Genomic DNA, 20906 nt, shown 5'->3' with positions numbered 1-20906 from the left:
CCTTCTGATGAGGCTCTGCCCTTTTCTGTATTTGTCTCCTGTTCAGGTCTGGTCTTCATGAAATCTGATCATTCTCTGATCACAGTTATCACCATGGGCATGGCAAGAGACCCTCCACAGTCCTCAACTGGATATATACTTACGAGAGACTGGATTCTACCAAAAGAGAAGGAAATTTCAACCAGAAGTTTGGTTGTACCCTAGTCCCAGATTTCCAGCTAGATAAGAAATTGCCTTCAAAAGTGATCCTTCTATAAAAGAAGAGTGTGATTCCCCCCAGTTCTCTTACTCAGAACCTACCTGCATACCAGGTGGTGGCGGATCTCGCCTTACTAACATAGTCAGCTCCTGAGTGTTGGAGAGCAGGGCATTCACTGCTTCCTGGTGGGTAGCATGGCGCAGGTCAATGCTATTTACCTCCAGGATCCTGTCCCCTACACGGAGACCGCTGCGAGATGCCAGTCCACGGGGAATGACCTACAAAGAATCATTAATGTTACAACTAGAGAAGGAAATTCCATTTGTCCTTGGAGAGACACTGATTGCGTGCCTAGGCTATCCTTCAACATCCTCTGAGGCCTGTTTTGACTTCTCTCTCTGCAACCAAAGTTCTCCAAGAGGTAACATATCTGTGAACAGTGACAAAGAATGAAGTAAGATTTGCTTTAAAGTGTCACTCAATATGTTCTTATATTCTCATATTATCACTTTCACCTGTAACAATCCTTTGTCAGCTTTTCCATTATTTTGCCTGTGACTGTAACCAGAAGACAGCTTTCTCACAAGAACTCTGAAGGAACTCAAATGTTAAACTGCAGAGCCATTGTCAGAAGTGCATCATCTACCACTACAAATGGCCACTGTACCAGGACTGACAGTGTCAGTACAACTCCAGTCGTCAAGAATTGCTCTAGAGGGGATCTTGAGAACTACAGTTACTAACCAAGAAACCTAACTTCTATTCCTGGTAAAACAATAGAGTCAACAAAGAAAGAGTAAGATCTGTGAGCATGTGGATAAGCAGGGTTTGTTGGGAATGAGTTAGTCTGGCTTTGGTAAAAGCAAATCCTGCCTCACTGGCCTGCTGAAGCACTGAGAAAAACAATGAACACACGAAGGAAGGAGTCTGGTAGGCATAACTTCTAGATTTCCAAATGGCCCTTGACAAGGTCTGAACCTAAAGGCTATTAGAGAAGCCATATCCACTGGATGGGAGGAAAGGCCATCTTAATGCACTGAAAGCTGGTTAAAGGAGAGGAAACAAAGGGCAGGCCTGGACAGCTGCTGCTCAGGACACAAAAGATTCACTGGTGGGGTTCCTGAGGGATTGGTGCAGGACTGGTGTTATTCAGCATGTCCATCTGTGACCTGGAAAAGGTAGTGAACAGTGAAATCTCCAGGTCTGCAGATGATACTGTGCTGTTCTAAGCAGCCAAATACCACCCTGGTGGTGGTGAACTTCAAAAGGAGTCAAGAAAACTGGACAAAAGGACATGGCATGAGCTTCAGCACAGACAACAAGTCTACGGAAAAACACCTAAAACCATGCACACACAACACTGAACTCAGAAACAGTAACTCAGGAAAGTTCCTAGAGACTTTGTCACATGTTCTCTGAAATCATGGGCTCCACATGCAGGAAGAGGCAACAAAAAGCCAACAAAATTTTGGGCATCATCAGAAAGGGTACTGAGACCAAGACAGACAGAATCACCCACACATCCAGGACTGTTCAGTTCTCTGCTCACAAAAAGGCAGAGCAGAAGGGGACCCAGAAACTGTGCCGAGGACTGTGCAAGGATGATGGTGATATGCCACAGGGTAAGGTCCCCAGCACCAGCCAGAGTATCCCATGCGCTTTAGAGGAAGGATGCAGCTTTCAGGGTCTTGGGCTACAGGGAGTGTCTGGGACCTCTCCCTGAGGCTGGTGGTGGCCTCACCAGTGGAAGGTGTGCTCCGCTCAAGGTGCTGAGCTGGCCGGTGAAGAAGCTACAGGATGAGATGAGCATAATGCATAGTGTCAGTGAAAATGAACAGGACAGCAACAGGCTCTTTGCAGAAACCCTGCAGAAAGGAGAGTCCAAATCCCACGTTGTACAGAAGAAGGGTCAGCTAGGGGCTATGCTTAAACAAATGGCAGAGGGTCCCAAGCTGAGGAAGGCTGGGAGCTTGAGATTGCTGGCAACAGAGCAAAGAGCCTTTCTCTCTACTGACATGCATCTAAAAATAGGTATAGTGCTTTGTAGCAGATGAGGACAAACTACACAAAAGGAAGCACCAGAGCCATCCCAGAATGAACCACGTGTCCTGGTTTCAGCTGGGATAGAGTTAATTTTCTTCATAGAACCTAGTGTGGGGCTGTGTTTTGGATTTAGTATGAGAATAATGTGGATAATACACTGATGTTTTCAGTTGTTGCTAAGTAGTGTTTATATTAAGTCAAGGATTTTTCAGCTTCTCGTGCCCAGCCAGCAAGAAGGCTGGAGGGGCACAAGAAGTTGGGAGGGGACACAGCCAGGGCAGCTGACCCAAACTGGCCAAAGGGGTATTCCGTACCATGTGATGTCATGCCCAGTATATAAGCTGGGGGGAGTTGGCTTGGGGGGATCGCTGCTTGGGGACTAACTGGGCATCGTTTGGCAGGTGGTGAGCAATTGCATTGTGCATCACTTGTTTTGTATATTCCAATTCTTTTTTTATTATTATTATTATTATTATTGTCATTTTATTTTTTTTTTTTTTTTCCTTTCTGTCCTATTAAACTGCTCTTACCTCAACCCACGAGTTTTACTTTTTTTTTTCCCAATTCTCTCCCCTATCCCACTGGGTGGGAGGGAAGTGAGCAAGCGGCTGCATGGTGCTTAGTTGCTGGCTGGGGTTAAACCACAACAACATGTCAGCACCAAAAGGAAGCGTCAGGTAAAACCTACTGGAAACCACTACTGCAAGGAACAGAGGCACACATCTGTCAAACAAACTTGCTGTTTCAGGAGGCTTGTTGCTGGCCAGAGGCTTGGATCCTGTGTACTGCGAAAGACAGCTAAGTCAGCAGTGTGCCCTTGCAACAGTGGAGGGTGTAACCAGTGAGTTTAGGGAAGTGATCATTCCCCATTAATCAGTGCTTGTGACATTACAGCTGGAGTACAAGACAGACACTGATAAACTGGAACGAGTGCAGCGGAGGGCCAAGAAGATGAACAGGGATGTAGAGAATACATTGTACAAAGAGAGGCAGGGAGACCTGGGGTTTTTCATTCTTGAGAACAGAAAGCTAAAGGCAATGTTGCTGCTGTCTTCAACTACCTAACACAATGGTACAGAGAAAACAGAGGCCAGGCTCTTCTCAAAGGTACACAGCAGTATAGGGAAAGAGGCACAGGATCCAAGTTGGAGCAAGGAAAATTCTGACTAGATATTCGGAAGAAAATGTTCACCATAATAGTAGTTATTGGAAGAGGAGCCCAGAGAGGCTGTGAGATCTCCATCTCTGATGATACTCAGAACCTGACTAGACAAGACCCTCAGCAAGCTGATCCAGGTTGGCCCTGTGCTTTCAGTGAGGTCAAACCACCTCCGCAGGTCCCTTCCAACTTGAATGATCCTGTGATGTCACATCTTGAGAAGGACATAGTGGGGTTAGAGAAGGTCCAGAGAGAAAGGCAACTAAAATAATGAGGGGATGGAGCAGCACCTTGCAAGGAGAAATGAAGGCCACAACTCTTGAGTTTGGAGAGAAACCTGAGGAAGGAGAATGAATGAGGTTTACAGCACTGAAGGTGGTGAATAAGCTGAATACAGGACTTCTGTTTACCTAATGGGCAATACAAGAATGGAGGAGCGCTCAGTGTAACCAGTGAGGCATTGGTTCAGAGCAGATCAAAGAGTGCTTCTTCAGGTGACAGGTAATGATGTTCTGGGACTTGCAGCCATAGGTTTAGAGGAGACAGATTCAGCATGTTCAAGGGACAAGAGACGTATGGATGCAGAAGGGGCTGGGCAGGGATGTCCTCTCTAACATCCCTAATCCAACGAGTGCGGATGTGTGGGACTGCGAAGGGAATGAGCTGCAGCAAGTTGCCAGCTTGTGTGCTGTCTCTAAATAGCATCAGCTAATGCCACCACTGGAAAGAGAATGTGGGGTCGAAGGACACTGGCCTGAATGCAGAAGAGCACTTCTGTTTTTCTGTACAGTTACACATTCATCCCGCTAACACTTTGAGTAATGACTGGTTTTCTGAAACGCCTGCATCTTTCCAGCATTCATTAAAATCTAACATAAGCTCAGCAGTTTCAAAAGCTAACTCTCCCCAAACAGTTCAGCATGAATTATACAGGTTTGCAGGCTTTTACATGCCATTTAGATTTCTACAACAGCAGCAGTATGTCTAGTATAAGCTAACTCTTTACATATGCACACATCCCTCTCCCCCCCCCCCCCCTTTTTTTTTTAAATTTATACTGTACTTCTCAGTCTCTTGCATCAAAATCCTTCATCTTAACCCCAATAATTAAACAGCTCAGGAAAGTCCACTGTTACGCTGCTCACACAGGACTCTACCTTTGAAATGAAGACACCTGGTTCGTGAATCCCAAATGGATGGCTTGAATGGTCACTGCCTCCTACGATGCTGAGTCCCAGGGGACCACCTGCTTTTACAAGGTGAATTTCCTTGAGGGAAGAAGCAGCAAAGTCAAAGGGAATAAGGGATATCACAAAAGAACCACAAACACTTAAAAACATGGAGTCAGGGATGTTTTGCATGAGTGAGCACAAGGTAAGCACCCACAGGACAAGGGGGTTCCCCATTACTTCTCAATGCCCTGATAACACAGTGGGCCAGCCCTCATCAGACTACCAATTTTTCAAATGAAAACCGCCCAAGATTACACTATCCCATATTGCAACAGACAGACTCACCTCAATGGGATATTGATCCTCCAGGCCTTTAGACAGATGGTTCCTTTGCAGCGAAGGCGTCTCCTCCGGTGGGCTCTCCCCATGGCTGGGAGGCGGCGGTGGGGAGTGCATGCGCACTCGTGGCACGCCTGGCGAGTCTCCCTCGCTGAGCTGCTCTGCACCCTCTCTCTCTACCAGCAGCACGATGGTGGGGGAGGATGCGGTAAGCAGCGCTACTGCCTGATCATGCCTGGCTTCTGTCATGTCTACCCCATTGATCTAGAACAACCCGCAAACTCAGTGTCAGACCATCACCCAAGTACACCCTGTCATTTTAAGCACTTTGCCAAGCACCCTAAGGGACCCCATTCTGCTGGAACACTGCCCCTTCTCAAAAGCCTGTTCCCCAAAGCACTTTGTAACTTACCCCATTCCTTCCTATCTGGTAAAGGGACACAGGCACCTGCTCATTCCTACCTGACCACAATCCTCCTTCTAGACAGCTTACCAGCCCTTTTCCCACCTTCCCTGTACACCTCCAAGCCCTAACAGCATCAGTGATGCTCCAGGGGACCATGAAGATCAAGTACAATGCTCCACACCTCCTGGAGCACTACAAACCTAGCTATTGCCCGGACTATGCTGTGGCTCACTTGTTACCAGGAGAGTACCTGTCACTCCTTCTTGGCTTTGCATTTCAGCTTTCCTACCGGGTCACAACAAAAGAAGCCCAAGAGGTTGCATTAAAGGAATGGGTCCAAAGATCTCAGTGTGGGAAGACGACAAAACAGTGACTCCCAGAAGCGATGCCACAACACACTAATGTGCCACAGCATCAGCAGCCTTTGAACTAGGCCATTTGCCCTTATCAATCACTCTCAAAGCCCAGGCACGGGCACTGAAGAGCACGATCTGATGTGTGACAGGACCTGTCACTGGCCACTGGGCTGCTGTCCGCCCATGCTGGGCAAGGTCATGGCAGTCTGGGGAAGATGTCAGTTTTAAGCCCTAAGAAGTGTACCCCAGGTACAAAAAGACTTGGAAGCACTGAGAAAGAGACTCTGCTAGTCCACAGTGACTGACTGGCTGACACAAAAGGAAAACTAGAATTCTTTTGGACAAGAGAACTTTATGCAATATGCTACACCAAATAATTTGAAGAATACAACTACAGTTGTTTTGCGATATCAGTGAAAGATACAACGCTTCAGACAAAGAGGTACTTCCAGTACATACAGGGAAGCAGCAATGTCATTCATACAAGGCATCCAAGAGAACTCATCTGAAAAACTGTATACTATTCTCATCCTTCACACACAAAAAAATTATCTAACATAAGTTAACAAGATGTGCAGAGAAAAGCTGCTACAACAGGCAGGGGAACAGAGAGCCTTTACTACAAAATTAAGATTTGAAACAGCTTGCCTAGAAACTCAAAGGACCAGAAAGGATGTGACTATTCTCCATGAATGTATGAGGGACAAACTATTGAGAGGAGAGCTAAGCTAGAATAACACTGCCAAAAGGACATAACTTGCCATGACAAAGTTGAAGCTGAAAATTAAAAGGTTTCTAGTCCTTAGGTTCTGGAAAAGCTTTCCAAAACGAACAATGAGGATGCGAAAATAACAGCTGTCAAGATGGAGTTTGATCAACTTACGAAATAATAACGTGACTTTGTAACAGCCACAGCAACTGGATTTTGTAGCCCGATTCCTCACTGTCTGATTCCTAGAAGTATTGTAGTTACTCCCCAGCTCCTTCCAAGAAAGCAGTTTCTGGACAAAGCTGACTGCATACAGTCTGACAAGGCTTTGTCCAGAACCTCCATAAACACCACCACCACCCTCACCCAACCTCCCCCATCCCATTCACAGTCAAGTGTGCTACTCCCCTTACAACACGGAAGACGACAGGAAAGACAGCCCTATGCTGCATTGGACACAAACAGAAAACTCAGCCCCGCAGCATCTCCTCTACTCAGAGGATTGTCCCCAAAGGGACACCTTTAGCACTGACTATAGAGGACAAACAGAAGGATGCGAAGGCATGCCAGCCTGCACATGCATGCAGGAAGAGGAAGGATATAAAGGTACCTGGGTAATGGCTGCTGAGCATAAGAGACAAGGCAATAAGCAGAAAAGATAATAAATTAAACACACAGGTGTCCAAACCTTAATAACAGATAACAGAGACAAGACTCCAGACGCTCATGGACGGATCATGAAAGGAATCACTCAAATGGTAAAGTTAATGTTAAAGAAGTGTGACCAAAAACTTGGTAATCAATATGTGGAGGAAATCAAGATTACCATGGGTTACCAGAACAGCTCTCACAGGAAAGAGCAAACTTGCTACGGGAAGTTGTAAGGGGGATTGTGGGAATGTGCAAAACTTATTATGGGATTTTTAGCAGAAGGATCACAGATGGGAAAGGGGAGTGGCCAAGGAGGAGAGGGGAGGAACAAGCATGGGAAAATGGAGAGGATGGAAAATAAAAGAGGCTGATCACACACAAGCAGGTTGCTGGTCAGTATGCTTGTCTGGCCAAGCCCTGTACCTGATCACCATAGCCTGCTCTATCTTTTTATCAAACTCTGTATTTACTGTATGAGTTTGCTCTCTATTCTGGGTATGTGTGCTAGATCTACTAGTAAAATTAAAGTTGGACTAGCCAGCAAGTAGGAATGCAAAATGTGGAAAGACCCAACAGCTGGCCCAGAAACTGGATAAAAGGCTCAGGGTCTGACCAAAGAGCCTTGAAGAACTTGATGCTTGGGCTAGAGACTGAAGAGACCTGCAAACATGAATATTTATGTGATTTGAGTGCACATTCTACTAGCAAACCTTAAACCTGATTAGCCAGAAGGGAGAAACAGGATTAAGTTGTCTGTGATGTTCATGCCCTATGAGGACTGTTTGTGTTTATGTGTGCGCCTGTAAAGGTACTGCCCCCTTCTTGTCTGTGTAAATCTGTGGCCAGCCATGTTTGCTGTGTGTTTGTCTTTGGAATCTGCACTTAGCCTTCCTAATGACTGGACCTGGGAATGGGGAAAAGCAGCAGCCTTGTGTCCAGTGGACTGGGAAGGGAGCATGCCTTTGGGTTCTCCCATCTGCCAGATACACCAATTTTTAACAAAGATGACATGCAGAAGAGACTTGGCCCTTAGGTTCTTATCACCAGATCAAGGCCCGACATACTCCACAGACAGACCTGCTGTAGCAGCATGCACTCTTGACTTCACGCATTCCCCTCTGTCATTTTTCTGCCACTGACAAGAAGATGAGAATGGTCAGACCAAAAGTATACAGTGGCACTTCCATGGACTAGTGAACAGGGACACAGGAACTCCCCGAGTCAGAAGTATATCACATATAACAGCCCGTGATGGCATTTTACTCATTAACTTCTCCATTACCAGGCAATCATGATGCCTTCCCAGCTTTTGGACAGCTAGCTTTCAGTTGCCTTTATTGCTATGTCTCTGCTTAGCAAGAGAACAAGGCCAGCCAGTGCAGTTTGACTAACTAAGTGCCCAGAGGAAGGGAAAGAGTGTCATCTGTCCTTTCCTAGCTCCACACATTTTTCTGTGTGCCAGGGAGTTACATTATTCTGCCAAATTTCTTAGTGATCAGACTGCTCTCAGTAGGACCCCCATGTGTCGCCTGGTGCTACTACTGTTCTAAATCTCCCACAGAATCAGTTTCCTTCAGTCTACTCCCAGTCCCACCCCAAAAAACTAGCTGCCCTTAACCACTGCTCACAATCCTGCACCCTCCCTGCTAGGTTCCCATCCCACGATTCAAACTCTCCAACATTCCCCCCTTGGAGCTCCCTGCCCCATGTCTTCCACTACCAAAATGACTCTCAAGACACTAGAATATGGGGAAAGCTGAAGAGTTAGTAGTCAATCACTGGTGAGTTTTGTGGGGTGTTAACTTTGGAGAGAGATCTAGGCTGGGCTCTTCAATCCATGTACTCAAAGCTCCCTTAAGAAAGTAAAAGGAGCTATCCCAGTCCTTCCCCTGCAGAGAAGTCCAGGACGATTTAGAGCACAGGGGAAGAGTATGAAGCTGTGCTGTATTTCTTTTCCTAAGAAAACAAAAATTCTTTGGCGAAGTGAGAACTGAGGCATGACTATGGCTTTGGAAATGGGCCTCTGCCTGCTGGACCTATGAAACCACCTGTATGCTAACAAGGGCCCTCCTGCTTTCCCCATGCAGATACAGGGGAACACAGGCAACCGGCACTGCACATCCCAGGAATCACCACATCCTGAAAAGCTTTCCAATAAAAATGGGCAATCACTGCTTCAAGAGAGTCATTGTAAAGAGGGAATTTACAGGATGCTATGTGGGCATTGCTTTGAAGTGAACAGATACTCTCCCAACGTCCAGTATCATTGGACCAGGGCAGCCCCACAGCTCTAAGCTGGCACCAGATTTCACCAGAGACAGAGTGAAACTCACACAGCTGCTTATGCATCTCTTACAGCAAGCAGATATTCTCGAGGACAAATATCACCGAGAAGATATGAGAGGCCTCAGGATGTAACACTACCACTATGTGGATATCACACTTAGCAGTGAACCCCACAAGTAGGAAAGGCAAAATGGCAACTGCTGCCAGGAGGCATGGCTGCTGGAGAAGCAACAGTCAGACACTTGCTGGAAGGCACGGAAGTTATGCGAATAGTCCAGACTGGGTAAGTGTTCTCCCAGGAGATAATAATTTGTTCCTGTTTTCATCATAACTGAGCACAAGGTTTGAGCTGCAGCTGATGCTCAGCACCAAACCTTTTATGACTACACACTTCAGCACAGGTAACATCCTTGAGAGCAGAGGACCATGGTCTCAAGCATAGACATATTTCCTACCTATGCAATAATACTGCACTCATCATTGCAGCGGGGTGTGTCAGAGGACTAATGACAGCACAGCCTTCATCCACATTAAAACCTAACAAAGGCCCTGAGTTCTATAAGCCCTGAGCCCATACACTGCAGTCTGAAGACACTGCAAGCTACTACTAGGGAATTAGATCTGATTTTCCTATGAAGCTGCCCACAGATATAAATAGAGCTGCTAATGGGGGATGGAGACAGGTTTGACTTTTGACTCTGTTCTGAGATCTTGTGTTTCCTTCTTGCCACAGGTAGAGCAAATCAACACCACATGATAGGCTGTGTGCCTGCAATTGCACCTCTCAGTCATGCCTCTGTACCAGTGGAGCATCAAAAGATGAGCAAAACCAAAATAATTTAGGCTATCTAGCAACAATCAGGGTAAGGGGTTGATTTTGGGAGGAGGGGGGAGCACTAGCAAGGAGAGATGCTGTACCAGTTCAAGTCTCCTGCCAAGATACGAATGTCAGACCTGGGCCAGAGCTCCACTAAAATTTTGTGCCAGAGCAAATACAACACAGCCCCCAGCCTAGGGATAGAGCAGACAGAAGCCAGCACTGACAAGGCTGTATCAGTGTTTACTCACACCAGCTCTGTGGTAACACGTGCTCTTACCACAACAGCTGGATCAGAAACCCACCACCAGCACCAGGATGCAGGAGCTTTCACTCGGAGGCAGCATGCGAGCTTAGGAAGAGGGTCAGGAGACTCAGCAGACTCTCCCCACAGGAGGGGAAGCAAGTGACACATTAGGCAGAGAGACTTGAGGTTAGAGGCAGCAGTGAGATCCATACTACTGGCACAAATAGGAAGGGAAACTGGGGCTGGAGTTTCAAATGAAAGCAGGGGGAAGCACTGCAGTACACCCTGCCCCGCTCCACACCACCCTCAGGTAGCCTCCCTCCGCTTCAGCACACACTGATCCCTGCCACCCCGCTCTCTGCGGGGAGCCGGTCAGCTGTGCCCCAAAGGGCTTCCCTCCCCACATGCCATGCTGCGGCAGAGCCCTCCGAGGCTGTGCTACAAGGCTCTGGAGGGACACCAGGCTAGGGCAGTGCCGTTGTATCATCTCTCTCCAGTACAGCCTGGACTGCCACATGCTGTTCCTGTGGGGAAGCGCTCACACGCAACGCTTGGGGAAAGGGGAGGCATTAACTGCACCCACCACCAGTCAGAGGCAGGGGTAGAACCACCAAGACTAAATGCTCTCCCAGAAGGCTCAGGAGCTGATAAAAGGACCCCCAAAATCCAGCCTCAGTGACAGAAAAACAGTCCCTGTATGAGGAAGGGCAGGGAGCTGAGTCAGACCCCTTCCTGCACGCCCACACTCACCGAGATGACCCGATCTCCTACATGCAGGATCCCGTCCCGATGGGCTGCACCACCCTCTGCAATCCGTGAGATAAAGATCCCCTGAAACACAGTCAGAAGGGTCAGAGCAGCCTGTGCTTCCCCTCGCCAGGGCTTGGCTTTCCGAAATCGTTCCTGGACACCAGGCCTGGTCTCAGCCCTTTACCCTTCGCAGACCCCTCCCCTGCCCTGGCACTTCCCACTTGTTCCTCACTCCACACAAACCCTCTTCTGCTTCTAGAGTCACTAGCAAAACCTCCAGCTGCTGCAAAGCCTCCATGTGGCCGAGAGCCCAGAATACATGTCAAGAGGACAGCAGCAAGATTAAATGTCACTGACAGGGACTGTAAGCCCCAGCCCCACCTCCTTATAAACTTCTCTCCTTCCCTGACTTAAGAGTAGATTCTGGCTCTCAGAGCCCACCTGGCCCACCAGCTCAGGGCCATGCTGCCCTGCTGCGTGCCCATGGGTGAGGAAGACCCCGCGCTGCCCCCACAAGTAGTGCCAAGACTCGGGAATCAAGCACCTTCCTTCCCAGGGAATCATTACTGACCGTGTCACCAGCCCGGTAGGGTGTGGAGCCTTTGCCACCAGCAATGCTGAAGCCCAGGCCCTTCTCATTGCGCATGAGGCAGGTGGAATATCTCTCTGTGGGAGGTGCCCCCTCGGGTCGCTCTGGGAAGCGTAGACCACCTCGCCTCTCACGAGGGCTGTAATCATCCTCAGGGCGCAGCGGTGTGACGGTGATGGCGTTCTCCGGCTCCACCATCCGCTCCCGCAGAACTGTCATGGAGACGGAGCTTCCTGATCCACGCAGAGCTTCCACCGCCACGTGATGCTCAGCACAGTGCAGGGACACACCGTTCACCTGGGGACAGACAGAGCCAGGCACAACCCTTACCTCCGTGGGGAGTTCTTCCAACAGCTGCACAGACAACTCCAGCCTTAGCAACTGCTGCCCAGCAGAAGCACAGCTCATCCCTTGCAGAGCTGGGTCGACACCTTGTTCCTGCAGGGGTACCCAGACCTCACCTGCTGCCCACAAGGGAGTTTCTCTGCACTCGCACAGCAGCACAGGAGGCTCCCACAACACGTGCCGCCTGTCTGAGACCAGGGCAGCCCTTGCCAAGCACAGTAAAGGCCCTTTCAGAGGAACTCTCCCCCCACAGGGAGCTCCAACCTCCATATCACCTGTATCATCCCCACAGGCAACAAACTCCCAGACAGATAACCACTCACACAGAACTATCTCCCCCAACAAATCTCAGTACAACTCAGGTGGACACAACTTCTTGTTCACCTTTAAGAAGGACATCTACTTCCTCATACCCTGAAACACCCATTTCCTTCCCCTCCATTCAAAACTAGTAAAGTACTTGCAGGTTCTGCAGCTCTCGGGGAAGCAACCTGATTCCTGACACTCTTGCTTCCCTGATTTCAGAAAAAAAAAAGTCCTACCACATCACAAGACTGAGGAAATGTAAAGCAGGGGCCTGTGAAGCTGAAGAATCTTCTTTTCATAGCAGCTACCTCACTTCATATTAACACACACTTACAGGAAAGATTGTCTGGCACTCAGCCTGAAAACTAGATGTTCAAATCTATTTCCTCCAGTTCATGGCATTTAGGCTTTCTTCCCATCACAGCATTCATTATTGAGCAACGCTCTGTATCCCTAGTCTAGGCATAAAGAGGTATTCCTTACAATTCATAGCCAATGAGAACAGAACCCAAGTCTGATGTGCCTCAGCCATGTAACAGTCTTTTAGAAAGAGTATGACAAATCTCTGAGTTATATTGTGAGGGTACATCCACTTTTGCAGGAGGCATAGATGAATGGGAATCATGAGAAGTCAATCAGAAGTGCAAAAAAATAGTCTTTTCCCAAAGCTGTAACTGAAGAGGGATCTACTTTAAATGAAATGGTAGGGTGCCATGAATTTAACTGTTGGGAAAGGGAATAATCATTCATCTCAAAATCTTCAGGATCTGACTCCCTTTTGGAAGTCATTCTGCAGCAAAATGCAGTATGATGCACGCAGCACAAGTATGCTTGGTGGCACTTAAGGCCCTAAAACATACAAGAGACCAGGCTACATGAAGCACTTATTTCTTTTTGGACTTGAACTTCATGGAATTATCAAGACAAACCTATGATAACTGCAGAAGTGAACATGGTAACTTCTGAAATTCCAGAATCAAGCTTTTCTCATGAAGCAATATAAAAACTTCTTATTACAGAACCACATAGCACTTTGACTTCTACCATGGTCATTGCCATGTAAGTGGTGGGAAAGACTGGAACATCTATCTACTCAGGCAAATGCCCAGGCCTCTACTGCTAATATGTAGGCGGCAGTGAGTAGGAGTGCATAAGATACCTAGAGACACCACACCAGATGGCAAAAACACAGGCCAGTGCCCCAGATACAGAGCACTTATTCCTCTGATCTCTGTCCAGCACTATAGTGACAACTATTCCCCCCCTAATGCATCAATCCTTCCCTCAAGTGCATCTCAATCCTTTATGATTAATAATGTTTTTAAATAATTTGAAGACAGGCAAGTATGGCATATGGCTGGCTCCCTGGTTAAGAAGTTATCCTACAAGGTCTGCTTTTGTCCCACACGGGAAAGCAGCTGTGTAGAGGCCAGCTGGTCAGCCTGTTGGGGACGTGGGCACACACTGCTGAGTACTTCTTCCCACCTGGTTTACACTTCAGAGTTGGGGGAGAGTGAATGCAGGAGCAATTTCTGTCCTTATAAAGCAGCAGAAGATTAGCAGTAATGTTAATTAAACAACTAACTCTTTGAGTTAGGGGAATTTTGCTTTGCTCTTGCATAGCTCCTGATGCTTAATTTGGCCAACAAACTAGCACAATGCAAATAAATACCAAACCATACTTCTCCCTCCACTCTCATTAGAAGCATTTACTTCTTCACAGTATTTAGGTTCTTACCTCCAGAAGCTTGTCCCCAACACGAACCCCTGCACGAGCTGCAGGACCCTCTTCTGACACACGGGAAATAAAGATGCCCTGGAAACAAAACTACTTGTTAGAAGAGGTGGAGCCCATTCCTCAACCCCCTAAAGTATAGAGAGACCACTCCACCCTGTTCAACTTAAGGGAAAGGGGAAATCCCTCGCCAGGCCCGTACCCTGGATGTGGGGACAGGACAGCCACATCACCCCATTCAGGAGTTGGTAGAAAGGGGAATGAAATACCATTGCAAGTGACAAGGGGGAAAAGGAATGACACTAATCATTTTCCAGTGGGACAAGAACGTGGCAGCTGATGCCACCACAGGTGTGGAAGACAACCCCATACTCTTTGCCTTGCAAGTCCTGTACATCAGGACACAGATGGGAAAGGAACAGCCGTTCTCATTGCTGCTCTCTGCGGTCAGTAGCAGGAAGGTACAACAAGTGCTCCAGAGGCAAGAGCCTGCTCAGCCCCCGCCAGCCTCCTGCTTCGCGGTGGGCCGAGGGCTGCTCCCACCTTGCTCTGAAAGCTAAGCCCAGCCCAGCCACAAAGCCGATACATATGGACATCCAACCTCCACCTACGGAGAACTAGTCCCTGAAAGTGGGTGCTTCAATAATTATACAGTCCAGGGTCTTACCTCGTCATCACCCTTATAGGGGGTGGAGCCCTTGCCCCCTGCGATGCTGATGCCCAGCCCCCCCGTCTGCCGCACGATAGTCAGTGTCAACTGGAAGTAGAATGGACACAGGTTACAGGTCAGTGCAGACCGGGAGAATGCCCAAAGCATCTTGAAGAGAAAGGGACAACAACTTAAAGAATAAGCACAAGAGTATAAACTTTATCTGCATGCATCTGCTCACGTATTTGTGTAAGCTGCGGTATCCGTGCCTCAAAGGCACCAAAGTCACAATATATTTAAACAAACAAATCATTTTTCACAGTTGAGTCCTGAACCATATCTCAAGACCAAGAGTCAGTTTGCCTGTAATGAGCACATCAAAACGAGATGTCCACCACAAAGTAAACTGAGCAGCAGTGGGATGGAACTGGATAAAGAAGCAGGGGTAGTGTTCACATCACAGCCCAGCTCTACCACGTGGCTCCCTTTGGGGTGTAATTCCATACAACTAGTGGGAGACTAAGGGTCAGCCCAACATAGTGTGCACTAACAAGAATGGCACCTCTTCCAGAATACTCTGGACAGATACTTGACTTTGCTCTGTTGATGGAAATCAATGCATGATTCCAGAAAAGCCATCTGCTTTGTCCAGCTGGCTCCTTCCTCTTCTCCCCTCTGCACAGGCAGGCTCAGGACTGTAGTTGTGCAATCCAGAAGCCTCATCTCTCCTTCCTATCTCCCACCTCTACATATGAAATTATGCCCACTTCCAATAGCAAAACTTGGTCAAACTTGAACTGAAATTGCTTATATTCAGGACACCAGCATAAACTGTTCATGTTGCCCCAGTCATGAGAAGGAAGACAGGGAGCATGTGGTAGGATATAGGGAAAGGAATGGGATAGATAGGACTCTCTCAGGGATCTGTCAGGGCCAAGGACCAAGGAGCTGGAGAGGTTAAGTGACAGAAATGTACATAGACTCCTGGAGAGAACCAAATTTGCTGTCCTCCAGATGTCACTTATCTGGAAACAAAGTCCCGAACAGAGAGCGGCTGCTGCAGAGGTGTCTAGCTTCAACATCAGGTCCGCTTGGCCTAGGTTGGGCCACAGTGTGGGCAGCAAGAGAAGCAGGAGACTCACTTTCCTTAACCCCTCCCTTCACTTTCTACAATGACAGAAGCAACAGCCTATGGGGCTTTACATTCTGCTAAGTTTAAAACAAAACCAAAACACCACCACAGGAAATGCAGAACTAAAATGAGGTTCCTTGCCATTTCCTTTGGTGCCCAGACAACAGCACAGCAAAAGCTGCTGGCAACTTCACAAGGAAATCCCTGATTCTAGACAGACCATAAGTACATCGTCTCTGGTGCAAGACCTAGAGACTGAGTAAAATCCAAGTATTGAAAGACAAGGATTATTCAGGTGAGACAGAGAAATGTGGTATTGATGAGATAGCATTGCATGTCATTGATAGCACACTTTAAAACCAGTTATAATTAGTCTAATGCTTCTTGCGTGAAGAAGTCTGTTAGGATCCAACTACAAATACCACTTTTTTTTCTTCCAGCTTCACTGGATTTTAGTAATGCTCTAAAGACTTATATCTATATTCAGCACAAAAACTTCTAAAGGCAATGGAAACTAGGTCTCCAGACAAGAACTAGAAAGGATCCAGGTATTTCCAAGTAAGATAGCTGATGGTTTTGTTCAGTGTCTGATTCAATAGGACCGGATTGCTATTTTTGACAATGAACGAGGAATGTACAACGTCACTGGTTACAGAAAGTCACTTTCAGTTGCACAGTAAGTTCATTGTGTAAACTAACTGAAAGATAAACAACGAAACCCATGTATTTCACAAATTCATAGAAACCAGACTGAAAATATGGGGAAATCTGCCAGAAAAGTCAACTGGACTGAGGGTTAAGAACCTTATGTCTATCAACATACACTGAAAAACCAAAACACCAAGGAGGAACCAGACCTAATTCAACTTAAAGACACTGCTGGAACAACAGCAAATGGGCTTGAACTGGACAGAAATACATTTAGGCTGGAAAGAAGATTTCAAACTCCCAAAGCAAATTAGTAGTCCCATAAAAACAGTGTGGTAAGAAAGTTTGTGTGAAGTCTGTGAAAAGAATAATTGACATGAATATGAACCTGAGAAAGAAGGAACTGGATCCAGTAGCCTATAATGGCCTTTCAGTTTCATATTCAATATTTCACATTACAGCTCAGACACTGCTTTTCACACTAAACCAGTAAGTTATTTCTTCCCAAAAGCGTACTTGTCCTAAGGCTGCTTCAGACCTGCCTTAACTTCCATGATGTCTAGACTGATAGTCTGGAAGCACAGCAAACAGCTGCCCTAACAGCAGCAACAGCACAGCTTCCACACCTGCAATCGCTCTTGCTAGTGACTTTCCTGGGTATTTTCCTCTTCTTGCATTTTTTTCCCCTAGAAGCAGGGATCCACCCACTGCCCAGCAATAGCTCATCTCAGACCTAACAACTGATCTGTGATATTCCCCACCTAGAAACATGCTGCTCAACTGATTCTGGCTCCCTCCTTTGCAGAAAGGGCAAACCTTCATCAAGTGGGCAACATATCCAGAGTTTCTTCCTAATTCCTCCCAGACAGACAAACATCCATGCCCTCCACAGAAAAGTGCTACTGGGGAGGGAGAAAAGTGGGGAAAATTGAAAAAGCTGCTACTTCAGCCTAAACTTGTCATCTCCCTGAACTCCCACTGGAGACTAGGGGGAAACCCATTTATCATCGATGGCACCAAAGCACAAGCCAAGGAAGCAGTTATACCTCCCTCCCCTCTCCTCTATCCCCCTCAGTCCCATTTGTGTTTCTGCCTCTAAGTCTCTGGGGAACACTCTCAAACAAGGACTGATTCCATCTCAACCTATTTTTTCATACATTTTTAATATAGCTATCTTTTAACAGATTCATTTGATCCTGTGAGATTTTCTGACTTGCGGTGAGTAAACATATACCATTTGGAGAAACAAGAAATGTTGCATACATGGACAGGCTTACTTTTCAGTTGCAGCTAGGGATATCTGGCTGAGTATTGCCCAATGGACTTGAAACAGTATTCAATGCTGTGCCTTCCAATGGCTAGCTGAGGATTTTTGCAACCTGCTCTTGGTAGGGGCACAGCAGACACAGAGGTAGCAAACTAGACATTCACAGGATTCAACTGCCAAAGCATGGAGCTGTTGTACTTCAGAACCTGCTGAAAGACCAAGTTGTTCCGCCAGACATACTCAGGGGAGTGGGGATTTAAGGGCTTTATTTCCAGAAGGCAGCAAGTTCCTGCATGCACAGGCATTTTTTTATAACTTGTTATACATCTGAAGGCAAATAGTGTCTAATCCCTGCATCTACATCACTTGAAACTTCAAATGAGACTGGATTGTCAACGTCACAGAAAACGCAAACATGCGATAAATACTTCTGATTTGTATTTGGACAGAAGCTTGATGATGTACATGCATCACATGAAGGTGATGAATCACTTCACTCCAACTGCAGCTGAAGAATCCATTTAGTATCATCAATAAGGAATAACCATTTTAAAAGTCAAAAGGACTGGATAACTTGTACCCAAGAGTTCTAACAACTGGCTGAGATCTCTGATATGCTTACAGAGCATTTATAAAATTCTGGAATCTTGATACCCTGAAATAGCATTTACATTGTCCTGTTAGACTAACATTACACATGATGATGCCTGTAACTACCAGCTCCTCCTCCCAGCACCAATTCCAGAAAAGTAACTGAAGAACACGCATGCCTCTTACCAGGCACACAGAAATAGCACTCATGCCAAACAGCTGAATTTTATGAAAATTAGGTCTCTCAAAAAACAAACACCTCTCTCTCTCATTCTTTGACAAGACTCCAAACTTGGCTGATAAAGTAATAGTAAAGATTTAATAAGCAGACTTTCGTAAAACACGAAACTTGTTATCACAAGACATTCTTACTGACATCATATGATGCTGGTTTTAGGTCTATATTATAAAAGCTAAGAACTAGCAGAGGTCAAATACTACTTATCGGTGAAGAACCAGGAAGCAGGGTTCTGCCAAGACCTGCGTCAGGGCTGATCTTATTCCAAATCACTGACAGTAAAAACATTAACAGTTCCCTATGAGGGGAGGCTAGGAGCCTTCAAATACAGGAAGGGCAGGGATAGACATCTTTTTATCTTTTCATGCCATTAATATCTTTACAGGAAATAATTATTCCATGTTTGTAACAACAAACAAATTGGGGATACCCAATGAAATTCCAACAGCAGGCTTAAAAAAGTGCTTTTTAATATAAAGCACAAGTAAATTACACAATTTATTACCACTGAATACTGTGGAACTAAAACAAATAAAAGGCATTGGAGAGATCAGACAATTTCATAGACAGCAGCTCCACTGTGTCTAGTACAACAGTATGAACGGTCCAGAAATCCTGACCTACAGATTGCAAGCACCTGGGAAAATAGCAGTGAAAGCATCACCATGTCTCACTAAGGTCTGTGCTTCCTAATCCCCAAAGAAAGCCCCTTACACCCACCATTAGAGACATCTTTACACATTCAACTCTGTCTCTCCTTTTTCCAGGAAGACCTTAACAAAAGAGAGGTAAAAAGAGCACGTAAATGTGAGAGACACAGGAGTTCAGGAGCCAGAGGCACTGACTCACCAGGAAAGATTAGAAGAGCTAAATCTGTCTGGCTTCAGTAAGCAATAACTCGTGAGGACAAGGGGATAGGCTGAAAATATCAATGACCAAATGGAAGGTGGGAGATTACTGCATGAGCTGTTGAGAACTAAATTAAAAACAAACGATGGAAAAAGGAACATGACGGCAAGATCCTGCCCTGGCAGAGGAGCAGCCTGCTGGGTATGAGCTGAAGATTTTCTGGCTCTGATGTTATTTCTTTCTCCATGCAGATGGTTTTTTAGTTACCAGGGGAATGGATACTTGCAAGGCAGAGACGGTAGGGTACAGATCAAGAGGAGTCAAGAACTTTACGGCCTTCTTACTAAACATCTCTCCAGCCAGTTTAGTACTAACCAGAGAGAGTGCCAAATAAGAGAAGTTTGCAAGCCCCAGTGACTGACAGCAACATTAAAAGCAGACAGGACAGGCGACTTGCTATGCTAAATGCTGGTGTACTCCTTCCCCAAAGAGATTCCAAGACAGTGAACAGCATTTCATTAAGCGAAGATGAAGAAAGGATGCATAGGATTCATTTTTTAAAATATTAAATATGATGACTTTTGAACCATACATAAAAAACTAGGTTCATACAGATGTGATTAGTCTTGATATGAATATATATAGATATGAATACTAGCTATCCTACACCTATGAATCATATATCATGAGATATATATGATAATTTGTATCTATACATGTGTGTCTATATAGAGATACAATTTCATCTTGATATAAGAAAAAAAACGTTTACAGTGAGAACAATCATTCACTGGAACAAACTCCCCAGGGACATGGTAGAGTCCCCATCAGTGGAGGTTTTCAAGATGCAATCGGTCAGGGTGCTAGATAATTTCATCTGGGCTCTCTTTCCCACAAAAAGTTGGATCTTTCGAGGTCCCTTCCAACCTGGGCTGTTTTATGATTCAATGATTAGTTCTTTCATTAATGAATTCCAGAAATAGGGATTTAAGAAGGTAGTACTTCCTCCTCATCATGATGGGTGCCCAGGTTTGCCACAGGCATGGAAATGCCAACAGCAAAAGAGGGGATCCTGAAAGGAACTGGGCTGGCTAAACTATGGAATGCAACAGGACAGAGTCTCTCTGGAAATGAAAACGTTCAACTTCTTAGATGAAGAGAAACAAAATGAGAATTGGACAAAGCTACTGAGCCTTGAACCATTCCCAGAACTGGAAACAGGACAAAAACCTAGACATGGAAGTCCTGTGGATTCAGCTGCAATGAGTGCACTGAAACATGGTATGTTTCTTCCTCTCTTCAGCAGTACAGAGCTTTTATCCTATTGTTTCTTTTTGTGTGGTAAAATCACTGGTATAGTCATTCATCCTGCATCATTCTGACTACAAAATTTCACTTAGAAACTCTTCTCAGCCCAATAATT

The 20906-nt window shown here is 46.1% G+C and overlaps 1 protein-coding gene across 50 annotated transcripts in view; it reads right to left on the bottom strand.

Moving 5' to 3' along the window:
* Window positions 1-20906, bottom strand: part of SCRIB (scribble planar cell polarity protein) — a 114898-nt gene that overhangs the window by 51365 nt on the left and 42627 nt on the right. For all 50 annotated transcript variants that reach the window (XM_052787993.1, XM_052787982.1, XM_052787998.1 and 47 more), the window contains 7 exons: window positions 14777-14866; window positions 14113-14190; window positions 11706-12020; window positions 11135-11215; window positions 4919-5176; window positions 4559-4669; window positions 301-477 (listed from right to left, as the gene is read on the bottom strand). In XM_052787993.1, coding sequence (XP_052643953.1) covers window positions 301-477; window positions 4559-4669; window positions 4919-5176; window positions 11135-11215; window positions 11706-12020; window positions 14113-14190; window positions 14777-14866 — 1110 coding nt within the window. The remainder of the gene's footprint in view (window positions 1-300; window positions 478-4558; window positions 4670-4918; window positions 5177-11134; window positions 11216-11705; window positions 12021-14112; window positions 14191-14776; window positions 14867-20906) is intronic.

The sequence above is a fragment of the Harpia harpyja genome, chromosome 5, assembly GCF_026419915.1.
Source record: "Harpia harpyja isolate bHarHar1 chromosome 5, bHarHar1 primary haplotype, whole genome shotgun sequence".
NCBI lineage: Eukaryota > Metazoa > Chordata > Aves > Accipitriformes > Accipitridae > Harpia > Harpia harpyja.
This window is presented reverse-complemented; position numbering and strand designations above follow the sequence as displayed.